Raw genomic sequence first — 25,110 nt, 5'->3', positions numbered from 1 at the left:
ATCATTGACCCTCTTCCCTAGATGATTCTCTCTCTGACTTCGTTCCTGATCCAAATCTCTAACTTTAATCTTTAAGGATCTTCAATCCCTCCTCCCTCTAAAATATCTTTCACTGTTTTCCTTCCTTACACACAGATCCAGCCAAGTCACCCTAGTGCTTAAAAAAGCTTAAATAGTACCCTTCTGACCCTGAAAAAATCTCCCCAAAATGTGCCTTGCCTGCCATTCAAGGCCCTTCGTGATTTAGTATAATGCAACTTTTCCAGTCATCACATATTGAGGTGTATAGTAAGTTATTAATGTGTGATTTTTTTTCTTCATTGGAGGCCAGAAGGGAATGATGGATTTGGAGTCAAAGTTTAAATCCTGCTTCTAACATCTATTAGCTGTATGACCTTGCACAAATCATTTAACCTCACTGGGCAAATCAATTTAACTTCAGTTTCCTTACATGTCAAAATTAAGGAATTGGAATAAATGACCTCTAAGGTCATTTTCAACTCAAATTCCATGATCTCACAATCCTCTATTATTCTCCTCCCTTCCCTAATTTTATCACATACTCTACTGTACTCAGGTAAAACTGGACTGCTCTGTTTCTCCCCAAATGCCTTATACTTTCTCACTATGTCTGGAGTGTCCTACCTCTCTCACTCTCATCTTCCCAGTTGGGAATAATCTTCCTCCCCAGACCTCAGCTACCACTTTGCTTTGTAAGAGAAAATGTCACATCCTAGCCTTGGGTGTTTGTATGTAGGTCATATTGAAGGGAATATAGCTTCTAAGGGAAATATAGCAGTAATCCTAAGGTCCCCTGACTTTAGAGTGCTATTGCTCTAACAATCTTTCTGTCAATGATTTTAAAGTCTTCTGGCCTTAGGATAATCCTACTAACATTACTGACCGTCAGAGAGACTCTGTTGGTCAGTGATAACCAAGTTCCTGAGACAATAGTGAATAGACCACCCCTCATACCTACCTGTAAGCCACAACATTACCAAATAAGTAACACAAAGCTCTGGTCTCTCTAACTTGTCTTATAAATTTGTCTTCTTGCCCCTAGTTTTTTGCTAAATCCTTTTGGAATTTAGCCCACTTCAATTAGTGTTGCAATTACAATAAACTTGACTTGGAGATGGGATCAAACCTGCAAATTCTTTTGACATGCTTCGAGACACTAGTCTCTTGGGGGTCTCCTTCTGAACCTCAACAATACCTTCCCTATAGATTGTAAGGTCCATGAAGATAGGGACCAGTGTTTTTACCTCCTCTCTGTGCCTTCCCCAGCACATTGCAAAATAAGAACTTAATAAACGTTTCTTGAATGAATGAGAGCTCTCATCACTAAGTTCCCTCAACTCAGAAACATCCTGTCATTTTCAATTGTCTTTCTCTTGTTTGAATCTGACCAAACCCAAATCTGACCTTTTTGATTTTCTAAAAGGGCCCTGGTGAATTGTTCACAATGGCTGGTTCTTTGGTCTGATTTGACCTCGTTACTTCCTGGGAATTTCCCTCCCCCTTTCTGCTGTTTCCCAGGAAGGGAGTCTGCTCTCCTTAGTTTCAGTGGCTTTCTTGCCACTGCAGATGTGCCCAGAGCAGGCTTTTTGCTTCTGCACAGGGTGTTCTTGGCTGCTTATGACTGCCTGACAGATTTCTTGGAGCAACTGGGTTATTTCACTGCATGAAGACAGACTCCCCAGGCTAGGAGGAACAGTTTAAGCTGTGTCTCCTTGTGGCAGGCTTTCTTTATATGCTACCAGTGGAACTATACCAGGAGACTTGGGTTCAAGTCCTGGATCACTGGCTCTGGGACCAGACAATCTCAGTTTTCTTCTCTATGAAATTAGGTGACTACATTAATATTAGGGCTTTTTAACTGAGGTCTAGGAATCTCTGTGTGTGTTTTTAAAGTACATTTTGATAATTGTATTTCCATGTAATTAGCTTCTTCTTTTATGCATTTAAAAACTTTATTTTGAAAGGGTTCACTGGCTCCCAAAAGGAACCCACCCATGAATGGCAAAAGTTCTGATTTTCAAAAAAGGGAAGAGAGTGTGGACTCTACTTTGGTCTAAGTAGGGCAGAGTTAAACAGGATGTCTAACTCCTGGATGCTCTGCCACTCAACACAGTCGAACATTGTATTCGTTTACTAAGTCAGACCAATTCTGGAGACTATGATGGTAATCAAGAAGGTTCACCTAGTTTTTGGTGAAACAAAATCCTGCCATTCTTGGGGAAGATGTGGGCCAGATGAAAGTCCAAACAGATGGATTCAGTACTGATTGTGTGGACAGATCCTCAGAGTGTTGTTTGTCGGTTGGGGAGGAATACAGTAGGGAACAGTCCTCTCCTGTTTACCATTTGTATCTGTGAGTGGAATAAAGGGTTATGTGATTAGCAAATTTCCCTCTGTCACAAGCTGGGAGGGGAGGATCAATGCACTTTGTGGGAGAGTCAAGATCTAGGAAGATTTTGACAAGCTTTGTAGAATGTTGGGTCAGCTCAAACAAGATGAAACATAATAGGGATAAATATAAACTCTTATAAGAAGGTCCAAAAAATCAACTTCATGAAAAAAAGGGAGAGTTAAAATGGCTAGCTAGCAGTTTACCTGAAAAAAAGTAATTGTACAGTTCATGGGAGTCATTAAAGTGATACAGTAAACAACTAAGTTGGCACAACATTGAGAGGCAGAGCATCTGTTCTGTATTCTGCCAAAGTCAGATGACAGTGGAGTTTGGTGTTTAGTTTTGGGGACCATATTTTAAGCAGGACATTGAGTAAGCTAAAGAATACCCAGAAAAGGGCAACTAGGTGACCTATGGGGGTTATATGAAGGCATTAAGTCTGTTTAAACTAGAGAAGAGAAAACTGCAGGAAACCATGATAATTATCTTTGAGTTTTGAAGGGTGATCACTTAGAAGAGAGATTGAACTTTAATTTTGATTTAATTTGAACTTTGTTAGACCTCAGAAGTCATAAATAATGGGAATTTGAAAAAAGGAAACTTTAAGTTTAACCTAAGTTAAAAATTTCTAATACTTAGACCTATTCAAAAGTAGAATGAGTTGCCTCAAGAGGAGGGAACAGGGGAAAGGAACAAAGAGTTATTAAAGGCCTACTACATGCCAGGCACTGTACTAAGCACTTTGTAAATATCTCATTTGATCAGTGCAGGTTGGTTCTATAATTACCGCCATTTTGAAAGTGAGAAAACTTAAGTAGATAAAGGTAAAATGACTTGTCTAGAATCATGAAGTTAGTAAATATCTAAAGCAGGATATGAACTCAGCTCTTCCTGTTCTATCTTTTGAGCCACTGAAGTGGTAGTGATTTTTCAGGCCTGAGCCAGACTAGATGAACCTTGAATGTTCCTTCCTAAATCTTGGGCCTGAAGTCAAGTAAAAAAAATGTTTAGGGAGCACTAGATATGATCAAGTCACAATACTTCCTTCCTATGAATGCTATTTTCTCAATATTCAACTGGCTGCAGCATCTTCCCCACTTAATTTCCCTCACTTTCCTCTCTTTTGGAAAGAGGGACTTATACTCTATATTTTCTGGTATCCATATCAGCCCCTAGGATCCTCTCTGTTCCTCACGCCTGGACATAATGGGGTAGCCTAAGTGATGTCCCACTCCAGGATGCCGTGATTCCCATATCTGGCTGACAATCTAACACTCTTGGCTGGTAGCTGAAAGGTTTGGGAGGAAGGGAGCAGGTTCAGGAGAACAGGTATGGGGTAAAAGGCAAGGCCCCACTAGGTCATACGTGTTGTATAGACTGTGGCCCCAAGTTGTACCTGAGGGCTAGGTGCTTCCCAGCAAGCCTCAGTTCAGCAGGAAGCAAAGATATATCCCTGGGGTAGCTCCCTTCCTCCATCCCTGGCAGCTTTTGAACTGGGAGAGGCTACTTAGTGAAGCTTTTGACTCTTCTCTGCTTATCCACCCCAAGCCTTCCCGTCTTCCTGGCTCCATAACACTTACTGCTTGGGCAGGCCAGGCTGCCTAAAAGGGATGATTTTAGGGCCCCATCCAGAAAAATACTCCCCCCTTCCCCCAGTGACTTAGCTGATGCTTGAGATTCCTCTCTGAGGTTACAAAGTTTTTTCTTACACAGCTTGAGAAAAGGCTCACCCTATAAATCTCCCCTGGGAGAGGGAGCAAAAGGGCTGAGCGGCACATGTGGACTGACTGAAATGAGTGATGGAGAACAGATCCTTTCCTGAGAGCACGCTTTGCTAGAGTAGAGGGGGGGGAGGGGATCATCAGGGCCCTGAGCATCTGAAGTGGGGACAGGCTTATTGGGGGAAGAAGTAAAGGGCACAGAAGGAGAGGTTGTTGGCTGCAAAGACAAACATTGACAAACCCTACAGGAAGGGAAAGGATTATGCAGAACTGTAGCTCATCACCTCCAGTGGGCAGGAAGACATAATGAGTTAATAGTTTTAGTTCTGTGGTTGGAAACCAGTTCAGGGGCTAAAGCTGGAATCAGGAGTACAAATCAGCCCAAGCTTCCAACACAGAAAGTTCTCCTTTTTGGGGGGGAGGTTTAAGCCTCTTTTAGTTGCATGTTCTCTAAGGTATGGGTGGGGGGTTACGCTGATATTCATCATTTATTCAGGATGTAACCAGTATTTCATGGGCTCCGAAAATTATTTCCAAGGATGTGGTAGCATCCTTCTATTGAGGGCTGTCCTGTTTTGGGGCATGTTATTGTGCCCACCTGAAATTACCTCTCCCCACAGGAATACAAAGAGGCAGGAATCAGGAAGAAGATTGAGCTCTGGAGTCAGGTAAACTGGCCGGGAATCATCAGGAGATCACCAGTTTAGAGCTAGAAAGGCCCTTAGTGGTCGAGCTCAACCCCCTCATTTTACAGATGAGACCACTGAGGCCCAGAGAGGTTAAGAACCTGCCCAGCATCTCATAACCAGTAAATGTCTAGCGAGGGATTTGAACTCATCTGCCTATCCCCAAGCCAGTCCTCAAAAAGCCCACTATCTTGCTTTGCTGTGAGTGAACCAGTCACTTAATTGCATCTACCCTGTGTAGATTTTGATGGGACCCAGTTGTTCCCATGCTATTTTTTCCCATTAGCATGTAAGCTCTTTGAGGTCTGACACTGTTTTTACCTTTGGTTTTTGTTTGTTTTTGATCTCTAGTACAATCCCTATATAAACATACACACATATAAACATATGTACACATTTGTACAAATTTACATAAATATATGAATGGATATAAATCTGTACACATACATATTTTCCTGTAAATCATAAATTTTATACACATACATATATATGTATATGTGTATATATGTGCATATACATCTTCACTTGGCTTTATAGGGTTGTTGGGAAGATGAAATTAGAAAATAAATGTGAAGCTTTTCAAGCTTTAAAACTCTTTAAAATACGACTACCACTACTTATTATTAAGCACTTAATAAATGCTTGTTGACTCATTTATGATCTTTATACTATCTCCCTCACCAGCTCTTGCCCCTTGACCCTTAGAGAACTCTGGAGCCGCTACTTCTCCAGGTCTCCCCACCCATCCCGAGTCTTCCTCATCCTTCCAATTGTCTTCTCTCCCTCTTCCACGAAGCTTTCTCTCCTGGAGTGTTCCAGACAGCAATGCACTGATCTCTCCCCATCCCAATGGCCTCCGGGGACTTATCTTCCACCAAGCATTGCAGAGTTTATGATATTCAGTTTAGCATTTTATCATTAACTGTCGAGTATTGTTCTCTAATCATTTCACATGTCTGTCTTATTTCCCCGCTAAACCGTAAACTCCCTTCCCCGCGCCCCTTGCCTCTTCCCTCTTCTCTCATCCCCCTTCCTCCAGCACACTAGACTTTCATCTCTGTATGGATGTCCTAGCCCATCTCATAGGCTTTAGGAGACTTCCTTGAGAACCTTGATGAGGTATAAGTAGGACCTAGCATGGAGTCTTGCATTACAGTATATGCTTAAATAAATGTCTGCTAAATTGAAGACAGAGGCTGTGTCTTGTACATTTTCCTTTATCCCTAATGCTATCTGATACATAGAAGGTGCTAAAATTTGCTGAAAAAGTGAGACATTCTTTCTATTTGACAAAAAATACTAACAGAGGGCAGCTAGGTGGTACATTAGAGCACCAGCCCTGAAGACAGGAGGACCTGAGTTCAAATTTGACTTCAGACACTTAACACTTCTTAGCTTTGTGACCCTAGGCAAGTCACAACCCCAATTGCCTCAGCAGAAAAAAAAAAAAAAAAAAAAAAAAAACAACCCACAGATCGAATAGAAAATCTTCAGATCAAATCCCATCATTTTGTAGATAAGGAAAGTAAAACCAACAGTAGTTGCCCAAGTACACAATGCTAGTAAATATCTAAAGTAGGATTTGCACTCAGGTCCCTGATTTCAAGTCCACTATCCATTCTCTCAACTTGTTATGGGCCTCCTAACTTGAAAGTTCCCAGTTTCTGGGTAGAAATAGAACAACTGAGAACTCTGATGTAGTTTGTGGAGCTAGGAGGACAGGTTCTCTAAGAGAGGAACTGGCTTGGAGTACTGATTGTTGTGGCGCTTTTTCAGATAGCAGTCTGGTGAGATGGTCTCTGCCGTCTCTTTCACTTTTGAAATTTTGTGAGAATTCAGGCTTAGGGTTAGCAAGAAAAAGCAACCTGCATCTCTATGTTAAAATCAATTTGGAGGGGCTTCTGGACATCCAAAAGAGAAGGAAAGAGAAGCCAGAAAAAGGGGGGTACTGGAGGAGGAACAGCCAAGAAAGTGGTTTGGTTCCACTCAAGGAAGGAGAATCAATCAACCCTTTCTCAGCTTTCCATGTTACTAATTTAGGGTCCAAAAATTATAAAATTAGGGAACTTAGATGTTATCTAGGCCAACTCCTACATTTTAAAGAGAAGAAACTGAGATCCAGTGAGACTAAGCTCAGAAACTGTGATTTGAACCCAGGTCCCAGAAATTATAGGTCCAGTGTCATGCTTCAGATATACTAAATTATTTCTAAATGTTTTCAGGAGAGGACTGAAGGAGACCTGGAGCACCTGGATGGAGAGTGGGTGTAGGGAGGGCCTCTACATCTCTAGACTTTCTCCTGCAGCTACTGTAGACACCCAACCTCCCTCTGCCCAATGCAGTGGGTTTCTCAGCCCCACAATCTCCCCTCCCCCGAAGGCTCCTGTCAGTGCTGGAATTTCTCAGCATTGGCTAGTGGTTTGAGCCTACTCTGGTGCTGGGGGAGAGGAGGGAGACTGGGGGGAGATGGGTTTCCTTGTCCACGGATCCGAATCTCTTCGTCCTCACTGATCCACGCGTGACCTCCAGGGCCAGGCTCCTGAGCTCCGGGATCCAAGTGCAGTCCGCGGCTCAGATCTGCCCAGGAGCTGGTCTGCTGGCAGCCCCACGCTCTCTTTTCAATTTCGTGTGAAAGGGAAGCGCTCCCCCGCCCCTCCTCCCCCCTCGCCCCCCTTCTGCCTGCCTAGGTTTTCCAGCTCTGTAATTCAATGCGGAATGCTCGCCGGAGATAAGGAGCTTGGTGCGCACCAGTGGGCTGGGAAAGACGGCTCACCCGCTCCCGAGTTATCACTCAGCGCAGCTGCCTCCACCGAGGTGACATCTGTTCGACAGGAAAGCCTTCTCGCAGTTTCTCTCTCCTCTCTCCTTTTTCCCCTGTCCTCTCTTTTCTCTTTGCCCCAGCTTTTCCTTTCTCTTTTTTCTCTTCACCTTCTCTCTTTTCTTCCTTTTCTTTCTCTTTTTATCCCTACCTCTTCTCTCTCCCTTCTACTCCTCCTTCTCCTCCTCTTCTTCCTCCTTTTCTCTTTTCTCCTCCTCCTCCTCCTGCTCCTCCTCCTCCTCCTTCCTCTCCTTCTTCTCCTCTCCTCTCTTTTCTTCTACTTCTCTTCTCTCTCTCTCTCTCTCTCTCTTCTCTCTCTCTCTCTCTCTCTCTCTCTCTCTCTCTCTCTCTCTCTCTCTCTCTCTCTCTCCCTTCCTATTTCTCTCTTTCCCCTTTCTCCTCTCCCCCCCTTTCAGGAGATAATATGCTCACTGTCACCTTTTCTGGGAAGTCACTGAGTCACCTGGCAGGGAAGCGTTTGGGAGCAGGATCAGGAGCTCTTGCTCCACCCCCCGCCCCTGGGTAGAGGGAGGGCCGGAGAAGCGGGGAGGAAGAGCGAGCCTGGGGCACGCTGAGGGCCCGACAGCCTCCGTCTGTTTCCCAGTTCAGTTGTGGCTCGGCCCCAGTCACATCCTTGTACAGGAAGCCGGGCCCAGGGTGGGGCGTCAGGATCTTGGGGGTCCCGAGCCTGGCTCCGACCGTCGGACCGTGTGACCACCGGCCGGAGGCTTAACCCTGGGCGCCGTCGCTTCCTCGGCCTCCTGCGCCACCCAGATAGCGCTGGCCCGTCGCCCCTGAGGATGGGGCCGGGATCTCGCGGCCAGACGGGCCACTTTGAACCTTCTTCCTGCTCGGGCGTCGAGCAGCCCGTGTTATTCCAGCGGGAAGCCGCCTGAGCAGGGGGATGGATCTCCGGGCTCGGGAAGCGGAAGGGCCTTCTGTTCTATTCCTGGTCCCACCCCTGACACATGTTGTACAACCATGGCCAAGTCATCTAACCGGCTTTGTGCCCCTATAAACGGGGGGGAGAAGGGGGAGGGGGGCGGCGCGCATACGGCAACAATCGCCTTCTCCTCTCCCCCTCCCTCTTCAATAATTGATCTATGAACACAAACCTCTGTTAAAATTGAAGACTGCAAGCCACTTAAAGGAGGCCAGAGCAAACAATTCAACTGATGATATGGCCGTCCTGGCCACCCTCAACTACCTTCACATGCACTCATCTGGACCCCGGCCCCCAACAGGTGAGGTTCCAGCGCTTAGGCCCCTCGGGCAGCACCCTGAGTTCATCACTGAAATAAAAGTAGGCTCTTTATTCATTCCAGCGAATGCACAGGTGAGAAGCAATCAGGTATGGGCTCTAGGTTCCCTCAAACAGAGGCACTCTGGGAATCTGAGCGCCTATAAATGGCTTCCCTTCCTGCTTCAAACCTTTCTTTTAATTACCCTAACCCTTCTCTGTGACCTTCTAGTGACACAGCAGAGAGGCTGCGGGATCAGAGAAGGCAGCGGGAACACAGAATAAGCCTTGGAGCAGAATGCAAATAATAGACCCCCTCTGGATAGCTTCCAAGATCTGATTGCGCAGGGTCACAATCGTTTTGCAGAAACTCTGCCCTCTCTTCTCTTTTCAGAGTAAGAATGAATTTCATGCTGAAAGTGCTTTCATGAGAAAGGATTGGGAACTCAGAACCAGGCCAAATCAGACTACATGTTCAGGAATGGGGGTCAAATTGTAATTGATCATTTATTCAATCAGCTAGCAGGTATTAAACACCTATTGTGGGCCCTGTCCTGTGTTGGACATTGAGTTACAAAGCCAAAAATGACACCCCCATCCCCCCACCTCCTCAAAGAGGTCTCTATTGGGAGAGAGACCATATAAACACATAGAAGACCCACGCTTTCTTTATTGGATTAGATCTATGATTTAATTGGTATATGCAGTTCCCAGTAGGGAAACTTTCCTAACCCAAGCAGATTGGCACTGATTCTGTACATTATAGTATTAAAGAGTTAGCTGCTCACCCAGCTAGTTATATGTCAATGGCAGGATTTGAATTCCCTGACTTTAAAGCTGCTCTTTTCAGAGGGAAAGCACCAGTCCCTGAGCAAAAGTCGAGGAAGAATCTCACAAAAGGAGTTCTGACGGAGCTGTGCTTTCAAGGAAAGGAAGATCTCTGAAAGGTAGAGATGAGGAGAGAGGGCATTTCAAGCCCAAAGGATGGATGAGGAAAGAGAGGGAGAGAATATGGAATGATCCATGTGAGGATTGCAGGGAGGCCAGTTGCTTGGACCATAGAGTTGGTGAAGAGAAGTTGTTACCTCCCCAGACTGTTTGAGGATCAACTGAAATAATTTATTACGTCAAGCACTTTGCAAACTGAAAAGGCCATTTAAGTGCTAGCTCTGATTATTGTTATTTTAATATCTTTTTCAAAGGTTCCTACTGCCAGTGGCCATCCTATGTAGCCATATTCAGCTGCTGCTTTCCTCCTCCCCCCACTGCACACTCAGCCTCTCCCAGGGGGGTCAATTCCAGGTTGCCACCCCCACCCCCCCAAAGTCTCTCTTAAGTAGGCCATTTGCCAGCATGCCTTCGTTGCTGGGGTGGAACTAGCTGCATACGGCTATTTAATGATGGGAATTTAATTAGCTCTTGCTGCAGTTCCACCACCTCTCATCCCCAAGGGGGGAGAGGGGGAGAAAAAAATCAATATGAATGAACAAAAGTCAATCCAGCATGGTTTACCATTGCTCTGTCACAGAAACATATTTGTAATAACAATTCCCGGTTTCTGCAGCCGTCTACAACATCCCTCCTATCATCCTGGACATTGTGGAGATGAGGAAGCGGCTCAGAGAGATGAGGTGGCTTGCCGCTGGGTCATCCGGCACTGGCTTTGGAACCCAAACTCCCAGAGATGCAGTGTAGTAGGGTAGATAGAGAACTAGTCCCGGAGCCAGGAGAACCAGGGTCTGCCATGTACAAGCCATGCGATCCGGGCTAAGTCAGGGAGTCTGGAAAGGGAGACCGGGGAGTCTCCTCACTAGCGAGTTAATGAAATCACAAAGCCAATCCCTATGTCTCCTGACTCCAGGTGCTGTGCTCCAGTCACGCTGCCTCTCCATAATAAGGATGACTGGCCCTGGAAGGTTTGCAAAGGGTTTTACATACATTATCTCATTTGAGCCTCACAACCTACAGGTATCATTATGCTCATTTTACAGATAATGAGATTGAGTCTAAAGAGGTTAAGTATTTTCCCTGGTCCCACAGGTAGCAAGTGATTGTTGAAGGAAGGAGATTTTGACCCCAGGTCAAAGCTTCCCTCCACCACCTTACTTCTTCCTTATGGCACCTTTAACAGATAAAACAGGATTGGGTTGGGTTTTCTTTTCTGACATTCACATTCAACTCTCTTCCTTCCTTTATACTTAATTTTGGATGCCACCAGATGGAGGGGTAAACGGTTTTAAGCCCCTAACTGGAATTCTGGAGAATTTTCTTTACTCCTAAGTGCACATTACACTATGAGAAAAACTCAACTGTTAGTCTGGAAACTAGGGCGTCATTCCTAGCTCTCCACAATTGTGTCTTGGGGAAATTACAGGCCTCTCTAGAACTCGGTTCCTTCTTGAAAATGACAGCTTTCTCTCTAAATGTCTGCAGGGCTGTCATGTGGAAGAGGAAGTCACTTATTCTGGGACACTGGACAGAACTAAGACCAATAGGGAAGAGAGACTTGGCCAGTTTCAGGGATACAGATTTGGGTATCATTTAATGGAGAGTCAGATGGCCAGTCCATTGAGTGCCAGGCTTGAAGTTAAGAAAATTCATATTCCCGAGTTCAAATTTGGTCTCAGACCCTTACTGGATGTGTGACTCTGGGCAAGTCATTTCACTCTGTTTGCCTCAGTTTCCTCATCTGTAAAATGAGCTGGAGAAGGAATTGGCAAGCCACTCTAGTATCTTTGCCAAGAAAATTCTAAATGAGGTCATGAAGAGTGGGACATGACTGAAATGACTGAACAATAATAATGTTATTGTTATTGGGCTTTCTAATACCCACCATGGAATAGGAAGCTTTGTGAGATACTGAGTTACCATCATTATAGTTATTCATCTAGAGCAATGGTACTTAGCCTGGGTTTTTTTTTTAATATTTTGATAGCTATCTCTTCTTTTGTTAACCCTTTTGTAATTCTATATATTATACTTTATGCAAAAACATGATTTTTAGACTTCATCAGATGATCAAAGGGGGCCAAGACACTAAAAGCTTACAAACCCTAGTCTAGAGTCTGCTAGACTCAGACGATTTCTAAAGTCCTTCCACCCTCAGATCTGATGAATCTCTGATAAAATTTTGTCCCTCTCAGAGGTATTCACATTTTAAAATAGAGTGCCAAACAAAAATTCCAGATGTAGAATTAGAGACCGTGGCACATTCAGGGAGATTTTTGGGGGTGACCCTTCTCACACCCCTCCAAGTATATCACATAATGGACCTCTTCTTCCTAGTATGTATATGGATGTCCCTGTCCCTAAACTCACAATGTCAAAGAAGTGTTCATCTCTTTACCTCTTCCCCACATCCAGCCTTTGAGAAGCGTTGATTTCTCCTTCAAGTTGTCCTTCTGATTTGTTCCTATTTCTACCCTTCTAGATTGGGCCTTGTATCTGAATCAATACCACTGCCTGCAACCACCTACATGATCTTGTTTAGTCAATGCATCACTTCTTTCTATTTCCCTTCCCCCCCCTTTACATTTTCCCTAATTGACCTCCCAACCTCCATCCTTTCCTTTTTCTCCCCCAGTCTATGTTGTGTACACCATTAGATTCCTCATGACACTTGCTTGGTCGAGAACCCACAAAAGTTCCCCATATATGACAGCCCCTGTTCCAAGAGTCAGAAAATCCATAGCCCCACATGGTAAGCTGCCCCAAGACCTGATTAACCCCAGCTCTCGACTCTCGGGCCACACCCATGAGCCATTGTTGTCCCTCCTTGGTCCAATCCACTAAACACCCTGGTTCTAAGAATGAAACTTGGGGACAGGTTGGCCCCATGACTCTGAGAGTTCCATAACTGGGCTGGGCAAGTATGGCCAACCAAGAGGGGAATGATAATGCTCACAACACTAATCATCATAATAATCCTGGAAGGGAGAACCAGGAGAAGCAGAGCAAGACAGACAAGGCACATGTGAAATTGAGTAGGTGGAGAAATATGAAAAGTCGGCTTTCCTGCCTCCCTCCCACCCTCTTCACACTTCAACCACAAGCTTCTCTGCTCCATCTCAATGGAAACCCCAGTTTCCCCACAGAAGGCTAAAGGCAGGAAATTGGACGGCAGATGCTTTTCATAGTGGGGGCGGCTCTGCATTTTTGGCTTTGTTTTCAGAGATTTATGAAACCATACCATGGTCAGACTGTCTTCCTGTATGCCCACATTTGGACTCATTCTCCCTAGGGGGACAACAAGGCATCTTCCCTACGGAGTAAGCATGGGTTTCTCACAGCTGAGGGAGCTTAGTAGCCTGGAAACCTTAATAGTCCACCCCCATAGATGGACTGGAGCTCCTTGAGAAGATCAAGACTATTTAATTTTTGTCTTTGTAGCTTCTGGCATGCAGTAGGTGCTTAATAAGTGCATCCCGATTCCTTGTTGACTGATATGAAGTCTGCCTTTCTGCAAAGTGACCTCACCATCCCCTCCTGGCAGAGCTAACTTTGTGCTAGAGCTCTTCTTCCTTTCCCCTATTGTTCCTGGGAAGCAGGGTAGACAGGCTGGGCAGTTCCCTCTTAACAATGATAGCTGACACTGATTAGTTTGTAAAGGTCTCTACCTACATACACTTTGAGCTCCACAGCAATAAGAATAAAAAATATCCCCATTGTACAGATGAGGAAGACCAGTAGCAGCAGATTATGGAGTGGACGAAAGGCTGATCTCAAAGACATAAAAACTCCCATTGGAAGTCCCTTCTGGGACATCCATGGATTGGTTGATTAGGTAAATGACTTAACCTCTCGGTGTCCCAGCTGTCTCTGCAAGACTCTACATAGCAGAGTAGTTTTCTATTAGCATTAGTAGGGGAGATTCTCTCAACAAGTCACCCTGTGGGTCACTGGGAAAACTTCCCAAGATCTCTATTCTCCTAATGACCCAAAGGCACTAATGTATGGGAGAAAGAGTCTTGCTCTTGAAACCGGAATGACTGAACTTGAATCCTGGCTCTAACTCTGGATGACTCGCTTAGGAAAACACTCAACTGCTCTGAACCATGTTTTTCCCATCTGTAAAATGGGGATGATGATAATAATTAAATTACCAAGCTCACAGGATAGTTGGATAGAAAGCATTTTGTAAACCTTCAAGCCCTGTAGAAATGTGAGCCCTGATTATTATTTTATTACTGAATCCAGGTTTTTTGCCTCAGAGGCACTTCCTCTGATGTGGTCTGCCATAAGAGGGTAGAGCAGGCCTTATTCTCCAGGACTGTGCTACTCACTATAGAGAGATACTTCCCCTTCAAATGGCAGGTTCCTTTAATACAAGGGCTTTTAAATCTTTTTTGTGTGTCTGGGACCCCTTCTGGGGAAGCCTTCAGGACCCTTTCTCAGAATAATGTTTTAAAATGCATAAAGTAAAATCCATAGGATTACAAAGGAAACCAATCATAGTGAAATGTAGTTTTATATATATACATAAAAATACATATGTGCATATGGCTATATGCATTTGCATATGTGTAAATATTGGTGTATATATGTATGCATACATATTGTTGAGTCATTTTAATTATATCTGACTCTTTGTTACCGCTTTTAGTATTTTCTTGGCAGAGAAACTAGAGCAAGCCATTTCTTCTCCTTTCTTTTTTCAACTCATTTTACAGATGAGGAAACTGAGGCAACCAGTTAAGTGACTTGCCCAGGATCCACAAATTTGGATACAGATCTTCCTGATTCCAAATCCAGCACACTATAGACTGATATCACATAGTCCGTATCTCTCTCTCTCTCTCACACACACACACACACACACACACACACATGTACATACACTGATATGTATGCAGTCAGTTTTTTATAACAACATATGCATTCCTAAAATCACCAACTATGGAAAATATAATATGAAACAAAGGGCTTTGGGGGCAAATGGAGTTAGGTCACGACACTCAAACACTTTGTCAATGACAAATTATAGAAAAAAGAAATTAATCTAATAAAAATAATAACACAGTTCTATATTGTCAAGAAATATATAAATACAACAATTAATAGTAATGTTGGATCCATAGCTTCTATTGCTCCTGAAGATATACAATAAACAAGGTACTTTACCTTGACAAAGACCTGAAGTTGGAAGTAGACCTTGAGATCTACTTGAAGCCACTGTGGTCATGACTTGAGGAACCTCTGCCTTGGGATCCAGATCACCAGCAACACCAGCCACTGCTCCATCAGGGCCATAGATAGGATAGCCTTATGACCAGGAATCAGAGATTGATGGTCTTGCCTCCTCTGCAAAGACCTCAGGGTCTACTGTCTAGATGGTACTAGGGCCACAGAGGCATCCAATGAGTCCCATCTCCCTGGGGCTTTTCCCTAGGCAAATGCTTTGAGAACGATAAGGGGCTAAAGGGTCCAGATCATCCACTGGTCAATCCAGGACACCATAGGTCTCTCTCTTTCAATGTTATTACTCTCTTATCACACCCCAGTAGCTCTCCCTCCAGCCTGATCAAGGGAGGTGGCCATTGCAGTGCTTTTCCCTCAGTTGGAGTCAGACATCTCCCTTTTCTACAGGTTCTGTGGCCAGCATATATTACCAGTGTCACTTGAACCTCACCCCATGTATGGTTAATCATCTCTGTGGTACAGTTTTCTTCACCATGACGCTTTGTGTAAATAAATGCAAATTCACATTAAACTCAAACTATTCCTTAGTATATCAGTCATTTTGGAACAAATTTATATTTTCTAAACAAGTGTTAAGAGCAGAACCAAATGTGTTTGTATGCATAAGTAAATGCATGCTATATATGTGTCTATATGTGCATAAATGTGTGTATACACACACGTTCATAGATCCCAGAATCTCTTATTTACTATAGTAAAACCAATATTTCTCATTGGCTCATGTTTCTGGATTGCACAGATCTCTCCATATTCCTCTAACTCCTTCTATCCACCTGCCTTTTGGCTATTTCTCTGTTAATTCTCAGTCTGCCCTCCAGTCTCCTTTTCAGACTTATTTCACATCGTTTCCCTTCACACAATCCAATCAAAGAGTCCTATTGCTCAGCCTTATGTGATTCTCTTGAGCTGGATCTGGAACTCCCTGCCTCCCCTTTTCTGGTAATTTTCATCCTTCTTTTCCTTCAAGGTCTACTTCCTGAATTCCTTCCCCTCTTCCTTGTATTCCCCCAGCTTGGGTGGATGAGTAGGTGGGGATCTTTCCCTTCCCAGGTTCCTTATAGGTTCTTTATCTGGACCTTTCATTGAGTAGTGAAGTTTGGAAATTCTGATTCTGACTCATCCTAGCTGAATGAATGTCAACTTCTAGAAAACTCAGTTTCTTTATATGTAAAGAAGGGGGTTGGGCTGGAGAACTTCCCTTCCAGCTCTAACTCTATGATTCCACCTTGTATCATCCTTTTATATATATATGGCAATCCTCCCTGCCCCATCCTCCACCCCCCAAACGCTAAGCTACTTGAAAGCAGGGATTGAACTCTTTTGCTTCCTCAGCACCTAGCATAATTCCTTGCACATGGTAGAAACTTAACAAATATATGCTTAACTGACATTATATTAAACTTGTATACATATTTAATAATTAAATCTTCACAATAGCTCCATAAGGTCAACACTATGGTTATTACCCCAATTTTTACAGAAGAAACCCTTCTTATCTCTTTGTACTTATTGTGCCCTTCTTTTTCAGTGTCAGCAAGTTGAAGGACTAGTTTTCCTTCTATATTTGTATCTTCAGTGCTTAACGTAACACCTCATATATACAAGGTGCTTAAAAATGTTTAAACTGAAGTGAGCAGAACTGAGATCATTGTACATAGCAACAACAAGATTATGTGATGATCGACTCTGATGGACATTGCTCTTTTTAATAATGATGTAATTCAAACCAATTCCAATAGGCTTGTGTTGGAGAGAGATTTTGGGGACTAAATGTGGATCACTACAGTTTTTTCACCTTTTTTGTTTTGTTTGCTTTTTCTTTTCTTTCTCATTTTTTTCCTTTTTGACCTGATTTTTCTTGTGTATGATAAATATGGAAATATGTATAGAAGATGTATGCACATCTTTAACAAATATGGGATTGCTTGCTGTTTAAGGGAGGGATGGGGGGGAAGGGCAGAAGGAAAATTTGGAACACAAGATTTTGCAAGGGTAAATGTTGAAAACTATCTTTGCATATATTTTGAAAATAAAAAGTTATTATTAAAAAACTATTTAAGTTGCATTGAATCTAAAATGTTTGGATTTGCTTGCTGTCTCCATCTCCATCACCATAGAGCATGGACAAATGTTTTTAGATAGTGGGGTGTTTTTAAGAAGTCTTTTAAAATTCTTGACAGAAAGTGGGTCTGTAATCTCAATCCAGTATCATTGCTATGTTGAATTGTATGGGTGTCTCTCTGATTTCTGGGATTTCATTATTCTACTATTGAAAGAATCAGCCTTGAAATCTATTTATGTATGACAGGGATCAGCAATTTATGACCAGCCTAGCAAAGATAATACATGAACAGACCCATTTATTGGCATCTGTACCAGTTGTCATTGCCTCATTCCGTTTCCTATTAGAAGTCACCATAATACTCTCTTCCTATACTTGGGAAAATAATTGACATGTTATCACTTGTAGCTGATATACACTCAATTTTTTCTTCTTTCTACCCAGTCTTAATGAAAAGGCCACAATATGGTCCATATTCTGGTCTAGTCCCATCCTCCAAGGGGTCATAACCTTGGCAGATTAAAGTTCAGATGCTATCAATCTCTCTCCTCATCATTGCCATTATTAACTAGGTCCAACATTGACCATTCTCCAAATGGGTAAACTCTCTTCATCAGGACAAGTCAGTATAATGAAGATACTTGGACCTTTAGTGCTACATTCCCATTTAGACCCCCAGCTATGGCTTGCTCCCCTCCCTGACTTAGCTTAGCCAGTTTTTTGAGAGCCCAGTTGCCCGGTTGGATGGAGTGGAGCTCGATGCCTCCCAGATGTAAACCTCCCACTGAGTCTGGCTAACAAATGGTGATTTGGTTCCAACTCTGCCCACATCCTCTTTCCCCAAGAACAGGATTAGGGACACTGGATCTGAAACATCCTCATCCTTCAGGGTACTCCTGTGTTGTAATGGAGTTGCTCTGATACTGTTGTGCAAGGTGAAAGCTCCTAATTTCAGCTGAAATGGCAGAAGCTCCCAGAATCTGAACTTAAAAGACAGGGCTTCAAATCCTAACACAGTTCTTTACTACCTGGTATGACTTCTGGTAAATCACTTCCCCTGCCTGAGCTTGACTTCTTATCTCTAAATAAGAGGGTTGGAGAAAATGTTCTCTGAAGTCCTTCGCAACTTGAAAAATCTATGATCTTGTAAAAGTGACTCTGATATCTGGGCCACCAGCTGTCTGTTTCTTTGGAAGAGATGAGGACATTGGCCTGGGCTTCTTGCTATCACTTGAGCATCCTATTGACAACTAGAACTATATTGGTCTCGGAGTCAGGAAGATCTCAGTTCAAATTCAGACTCAGATATGTACTTATTAGCTGTGTGACTCTGGTTAAGTCATTTAATCTTGTCTGCCTAAATCTCCTTAATTGAAAAATGAGAATCACAATAGCAGCTTTCTCTCAGAGCTTTTGTGAAGATCAAATGAAATAATATTTGTAAAGTGCTTAGCATAGTACCTGGCACATAGTAGGTACTTAATCAATGTTCATTTCCTTCCTTTGAACCTATTCCTTCGATACCTTCAGTTCTAAAGAAATTTTATTCTAAAATGTAGAAGGCCAGAACTCTGGAGAAATATACTTGAAACAAGGTGTAAATTCAGTGGAATTGATGAGGTGATGGTTCTCTAATTCATATATATACTTAGTACTTAGTATGGTGACACATATTCAGGATACTGTAATGATGTAGTTGTAATAAGGTATTTAACGGCATGGAAATTATTCATTCTATCTTTTGACCAGCCTCATGATGGCTGTCCTGCCTTCATCACTTCTCCACTAAGACCAATAACTCAGGCTGATCCCAAGGACCTCCAGAAAGCTATCCTGAACATTACACTAAAAGAAGAAAGAAAATTCACTTCCCATATCCAATAAGGAAAGAAAATGGAAGGGCTTAATGGCCATTATACTCTTATTAAAACCATTGGGATTTGATCCTTTTCTGAGATCATAGAGGACAGAAGGGCACCATTCACTCAAAGTAAGAAGGGAAAAGGGTCATTGTTAAGATATGAGGTCTTGCTCTTCTCTTGAAATAATGACATGGAATAGTTCAAAGAATGCTGATTTTAGAGTCAAGAGACCTAAGCTGAAATCACAACTTTGCTATTTATGTCCTATGTGACTTTGACCTCGGTTTCCTCATTTGCAAAATATGGAGATTTGACTAGATAACCTCCAAATTTTGTTTTGTTTTGTTTTGTTTTAGCTTTGAGTCCTATGATTCTTGATGGGAATCACTGTATTTTTGCCTCCCGGGGTTAATGTGAACAACATTCTTGTAAGCCACAAAGTGCACTAAAAATGGGCTGTTGTTAAGACCTTTGCCACAGCAACCCAGGATCACATGAAAAGTTAATGGAAGTTGCAGGACTAGAATCCATATTTCCTAATTTCTAGCTCATGCTAAGTTCATCTTCATCAGAAGATGCCTCAAGATAAGTGATACATACATGTCCATTTATTAAAACACAGATATAATACTATAGAGCAGTGGTTCTTAACCTGAGGCTAGTGAAGTTGTTTTAAAAATATTTTGATAACTGCATTTCAATGTGATTAGTTTCTTTTTTAATCCTATGTACTTTATCTTACGCATTAAAAAAGCTCCATATTGAGAAGGGGTACCTATGCCCCACCAAACTGTTGTCAAAGAGATCCGTGATCTGATGACATAGACCTTGGAAGGGCCTGGGGTTTTCTAAGAATACCTAGCCAAATATTTAATGAGCAGCACCTTCTTGTTAAAGATGGCCCCAGAGTAGGAAGTCTCTTGCAAGGATGCCTTGCCAAGAAGCCAATTTTTGCAGCTCAGTCACTTAGCTGCCCAGAGAGATAAAAGACATTGAGGGGCTTCTCATCTACCTACCCCAGTTGCTCAGGGCCCTGCTTCTGTTTCAATGAGGTCTTTAGCTTTGAGCCTCTGGCTAAAGTCCTTATCTCCTTCCAACCTGCACAGATCCCAGAGACTTTTATTAACAAGATGGAGTGGGGGGGGGTGCAAGTGGAGGAAGGCAATATGTGGTACACAGTAGATTCTAATAAATAATGAGTGACTGAATAGATAGAAGGGTAGATGAATGAATGAATGAACCAACAGGGCTTAGAAAAGATGGTGGTTATTGGGAAAGCAGGTAAGTGAGCACGGGCAGCCACCTGGCACCCACCCCTTTCTTAAAGTGTCTCAGACGAGTCTGCTACATGATTATAAGGTAATAGGATTTAGTCATATGAGAACTTAGACTTGTAAGAGAACTTCTCCCCTCCCATACAACCAAGTCAACCTTCCATAACCTTTAAGGCTGAAAACAGCCACGCAGGCAATAGTGCTGGCAAACATTATTGTGCCATTGCAAGGTTCCAATCTGCCCAGAGCCACAAAGCCTTCCTTTGTCCCAATCCCACATAATTCCTCTCTGATTTTCGTTTTCTTTCCACCTTAGTTCCTTTCCCATTTATAGTTGCTTTTTAGGAAGCAGGACCTGGTTTTTTCCTTCTGCTTATCAGCAGCAGGGATCCAACTCAATGAACATGAGAATCCACTTAAGTGCATAGCCATCTGACAGAGCATGAACTCATCTTCCTCTTCAGGTTCATGCCTCAGGGTGGCCCCGTCCCACCCTGCCCCATCTCTTCTCTGGCCTTAGCATCTGCCTCTTGGTCAATGCAGGGGAGGATACATGCCTGGCACCTGCTAGCACCCTTGCCAGTGAACACCTGCCCCAGCTGTTAGGGACCATTCCATTACAATGACACTGTTGTTGATATTTGGGGTGAGTTCTAGGGATGTCAACAAAGCTGAGAGCCTCGGGCATGATGGCTTGTGGGTGGGGAGTGTTCCTCCCACTTGGCCTGCCCTGCCCTCCTGCTGGTCTCTTCCCTTACCCCTCACCTTTCCCCAAGAGCTCCCTTCTTGAAGCTTTAATATCCTTACCTGGGCCACCTTTCCTAGGACCTCTGGGACGAGGAGGAACACCATTCTCCATCATGGAAGATGCTCGGGACATGTGGATCCAGTGTGTATTTGTGTGTGTGTATGAGAAATTCAGAGAGAGAGAGAGAGAGAGAGAGAGAGAGATACAGAGAGAGAGATTAAAAGAGAAACAGAGAGAGACACAGACAGAGAAAGAGACTGAGAAAGAGAGAGGCAGAGAGATGAATAGAGTGGAGATCAAAAAGATCTAGGAGAGCCTTTCTAGGCAGAATGCCCAAGGCTGCAATCCTGACCTTGAACTCCCAGAGTTCTTGCAAGGCATAAAGCAGTCCCCCTAGTTTGGAGCCAGTGATCTTGCTGAAGAAGCTGAGTCTCTGCTCTTCTCCTCTCCTTAGTGTCTCTTGGGTCCTTTGGTCTCATAGAACTGAGCAGGACAGTCCCAACAGGGATATCCCATGGGAGGAAAAATTTGAGGACTGATGGGGTCCCTCCCACCTTCCAGTACTCCTTGCTGTTCAGCCTTCCCCATTCAATGGCTCAATGTCTTGGGGAAGGGGTGGGTGGCTGCAGGGTGCCCATGTGACAGCTGGGGCGGGTGGTGAGGGGAAGCTGTGGAGGGAGAGGTCTCCCCCGGCCAGAGGGGAAGGCAGCCAGCTGTGGCTCAGTGATAATGCATGAGGGGAGTGAGGGGGGAAAGCAGAAACGGGCAGCTGCACCCTTGCTCTTCCCCCAACAGGAACCATCTGTGACCAAGCCCTGCTCTGCCTTCCCTATCGACCATTCCGGTCTGACTTTCCAACAACTTCCTCTTAGCGTTAACTCTGGTTCACCAAGCTCAGAGCAGAAGCCTTGGGGCTGTAGCGGCAGTCCTAGCCCTGACAGCCTCAACATAAGCAGCCTTGTCTCCTTTGCATGGCCACATGGGACCGTTTTGCATGGAGTCCTTCAAGGCTCTCTAAGGATAGTATGACTTAGTGAGGGCCTTAAAGCCCTTGAACCTTGGTCATGGACCCCTAAGGCTCTCTCCATTCTTTGGCAATTCAGCCGTGTCCTTAACCCTTACTCTATTCACTCTGACACAGTCCTCTTCCTCCAATCACAAAATCTTGGCACCATGTTATTTCAGCCCTGGACTCCACCCTAAGTCTGGCCCAGTCAGGGCTCTAGAACAATCTCTCCCTCCCTCCCTCTCCTCCACACCATCTCCTTCTCAGTGCCCCACCCCAAACTCTGTGACTTCCCCCCAGCCTTCTATCAAAGTCCCTTACTCCCACCAAAGGGCCTGCATCTTTGATATCGTGGTGCATGCTGGGAAAGATCTGCCTTATTAATTCTTGGCCCTCCATCTCTAGAGTATCCCAGCTTTCAACTAGAGCTAGAGAAATTCTCTCCTGCTGTTACTTGCACTCAGTGATAGTCACATATTTTCATCCTCCTCTCCCTCCCTTTCCCACCCCGCCCCTTTCCTGTAGGACTCCTGGGACCCTCCTGCCTCATATCATCCTTACACACATGGATAGCAAAGAAAGGCTCTCATTTGTTTCTGTCTAGGCATCATAGCAGATCTTATAGTCTAGAGAGAGGGAGCTCTAGGTGCTAGCTGGGAGCGGGGGGAGGGAGCCAATTCATCCCGTTTAAAAAAAAAAAAACCTTCCCAGTGTGTGAGGGCTGCCACCACCCAAACGGATGTTTCTGCAGCTTCTAGGTCACATATGAGTCCCTGGAGTCTTCTCCTAGTTTCTCTGGGGGTCCTAACCCCTCTGTCCCCAAACTATCATTCTAGGAATTTGGTGCAGCATTAAAGGTGCTGAAAATATACTTGTTGAATGAGTGAATGGCTCTTGACCAGTTCGGCTTTGAGAAAATGTCATGGAAACAGCGTGAAGAACAAGAAATAGACCCCAGTATGTTTGGGCTACTATTTTGGGCTGCTTTGGGAGGAGAGCAGAGCTATTTACTTTGGAAAGGCAAGCAATGGGCCTCCGCCTGTAGGTCTGCCATTTGGGATGGAAGAATGTTGCGACTTCCCTCCCAAGGAGCATCATTTCCTGATAATTGCCTTCTCTGTTCCTTGACCTCCAGCAGTCCTCCGTGACATGATCTATATTCTCTATCAGGAGTGGTTAGGAGAATGGGGATAAGGGAGAGAATGAGGGAGAAAAGGCAGGAGAGTTGGGGACAGGGGATGACAAGGATCATTGGATGCCGCTGTTGAGAGAACAAATCCTAAATGATGAAAAATAAACTTGACTTTGATTGGTGTGTATGGGTGCATATTTAGGGCAGGTGGGGCACTAGGGATAGTTAGTTAACCCCCTGTACTAAACATAGGATAGTAACTAGCCCTTCTCTAGCTGGGGCAGTCCCCACCCGCTTACCCAGAGAAGACCAGACAGATGTTTAGCTCCCCTTAACCACCTGTGGGGGACTGCCTTCCCCTGCAGATGGAGGGCACTTCTACTTTCACGAGGACTCAGGATTTCCTTTCCTGACCTGCCTTCTATTCTGATCATCAGGGCCAGAGTGAGATTGATTAAAATTGGCAGAAGAAAGGAGAGAGGAAAAAGAGAAGATAGGGGAGAGAAAGGAGAGGAGAGGAAAAGAACAGAAGAGGGAAGGGAGAGAAGAGGAAAGGAGAAAAAGAAAAGAGAAGAAACAAAGAAGAAAAGGAGGAGGAGGGGGAAGGAGGAGAAGAAGGAGAAGAAGAAGAAGAAGAAGAAGAAGAAGAAGAAGAAGAAGAAGAAGAAGAAGAAGAAGAAGAAGAAGAAGAAGAAGAAGAAGAGGAGGAGGAGGAGGAGGAGGAGGAGGAGGAGGAGGAGGAGGAGGAGGAGGAGGAGGAGGAGAGGAGGAGGAGGAGAGGAGGAGGAGGAGGAGGAGGAGGAGGAGGAGGAGGAGGAGGGAAAAGAGGAGAAGGAGGAGGAGGAGGAGAGAGGAGGAGGAGGAGGAGGAGGAGGGGAGGAGGAGGAGGAAAGGAGGAAAAGGAGGAGGAGGAGGAGGAGGAGGAAAGGAAGGAAGGAAGGAAGGAAGGAAGGAAGGAAGGAAGGAAGGAAGGAAGAAAAAAAGGAAGGAAGGAGGAGGAGGAAAGGAAGGAAGGAGAAAGAAAGAAAAGAAAGAAAGAAAGAAAGAAAGAAAGAAAGAAAGAGAGAAAGAGAGAGAGAAAGAAAGAGAGAAAGAAGAAAGAGAAAGAAAGAAAGAAGAAAGAAAGAAAGAAAGAAAGAAAGAAAGAAAGAAAGAGAAAGAAAGAAAAGAAAGAAAGAAAGAAAGAAAGAAAGAAAGAAAGAAAGAAAGAAAGAAAGAAAGAAAGAAAGAAAGAAAGAAAGAAAGAAAGAAAGAAAGAAAGAAAGAAAAGGCTACTGGAGACCAGAGGAGATCATTATTTCTAGGTTCTGATCCTAGTGACATATTGAAAGAACTGCTGCCTCCACAATCAGAAATTCAGTCAAAGGGTCAATCATCCTGGCCAAGGATTATATCATATCTCTGGTCCTGGTTCCTCACCTGTAACGTGGGAATAATGTGCCTTCACTGCTTACCTCACAGGGTTATTTCATAGAAAGTGCTTTGTACATTTTAGGGGATTGTAGAAGCTGAGTTGTGGTCTTTCTTCCATTTCATTCAGCCTAGGCCGCCTTGGGGCTCTCTCTGCTCCCATTCCTTCAGGACAGTCAGTTCTCACCCGGGATGCAGACGTTGGCTGTGGCTTTCGAGAGCTGCTAAGCCTCTGGTTGATAATAGTTTGTGGGAGGAAATGGTGAGAGAGCCAGGGGCTTGCAGTGAGCGTTAAGCTGCAGTTGGGTGTGCGGACCTCCCTCTTCTCTCCCCACCCTTCCCCACTTCACAACTGTAATTCTGTCACTCTTTCAAAAGATTCCTGCTTTGTGGTTTAAAAAGAAAAAAAAATAGCTGGGTTAGACCCAGTGGGAGTGGAAGAAGAAAAGAGGGATGTTGAAAATATGGCCCAAAGTGATCCTCTTTGCCAGGGCATTTTTGCTTGGATGGCTGAAAAAAAATGTGGAATTTTGGACTATG

At 44.0% G+C, this 25,110-nt stretch overlaps 1 protein-coding gene across 4 annotated transcripts in view; it reads right to left on the bottom strand.

The window, feature by feature from the left end:
• The window catches only part of CBFA2T3 (CBFA2/RUNX1 partner transcriptional co-repressor 3), a 200,418-nt gene extending 179,230 nt beyond the window's left edge, over positions 1 to 21,188 (bottom strand). For all 4 annotated transcript variants that reach the window (XM_051974773.1, XM_051974782.1, XM_051974783.1 and 1 more), the window contains exon 1: positions 21,082 to 21,188. In XM_051974773.1, the coding sequence (XP_051830733.1) occupies positions 21,082 to 21,154 (73 nt within the window). In that variant the 5' untranslated portion in view covers positions 21,155 to 21,188. The remainder of the gene's footprint in view (positions 1 to 21,081) is intronic.
• Positions 21,189 to 25,110: the final 3,922 nt, after the last annotated feature.

The sequence above is a fragment of the Antechinus flavipes genome, chromosome 2 (assembly GCF_016432865.1).
Source record: "Antechinus flavipes isolate AdamAnt ecotype Samford, QLD, Australia chromosome 2, AdamAnt_v2, whole genome shotgun sequence".
NCBI classification, from domain to species: domain Eukaryota; kingdom Metazoa; phylum Chordata; class Mammalia; order Dasyuromorphia; family Dasyuridae; genus Antechinus; species Antechinus flavipes.
This window is presented reverse-complemented; position numbering and strand designations above follow the sequence as displayed.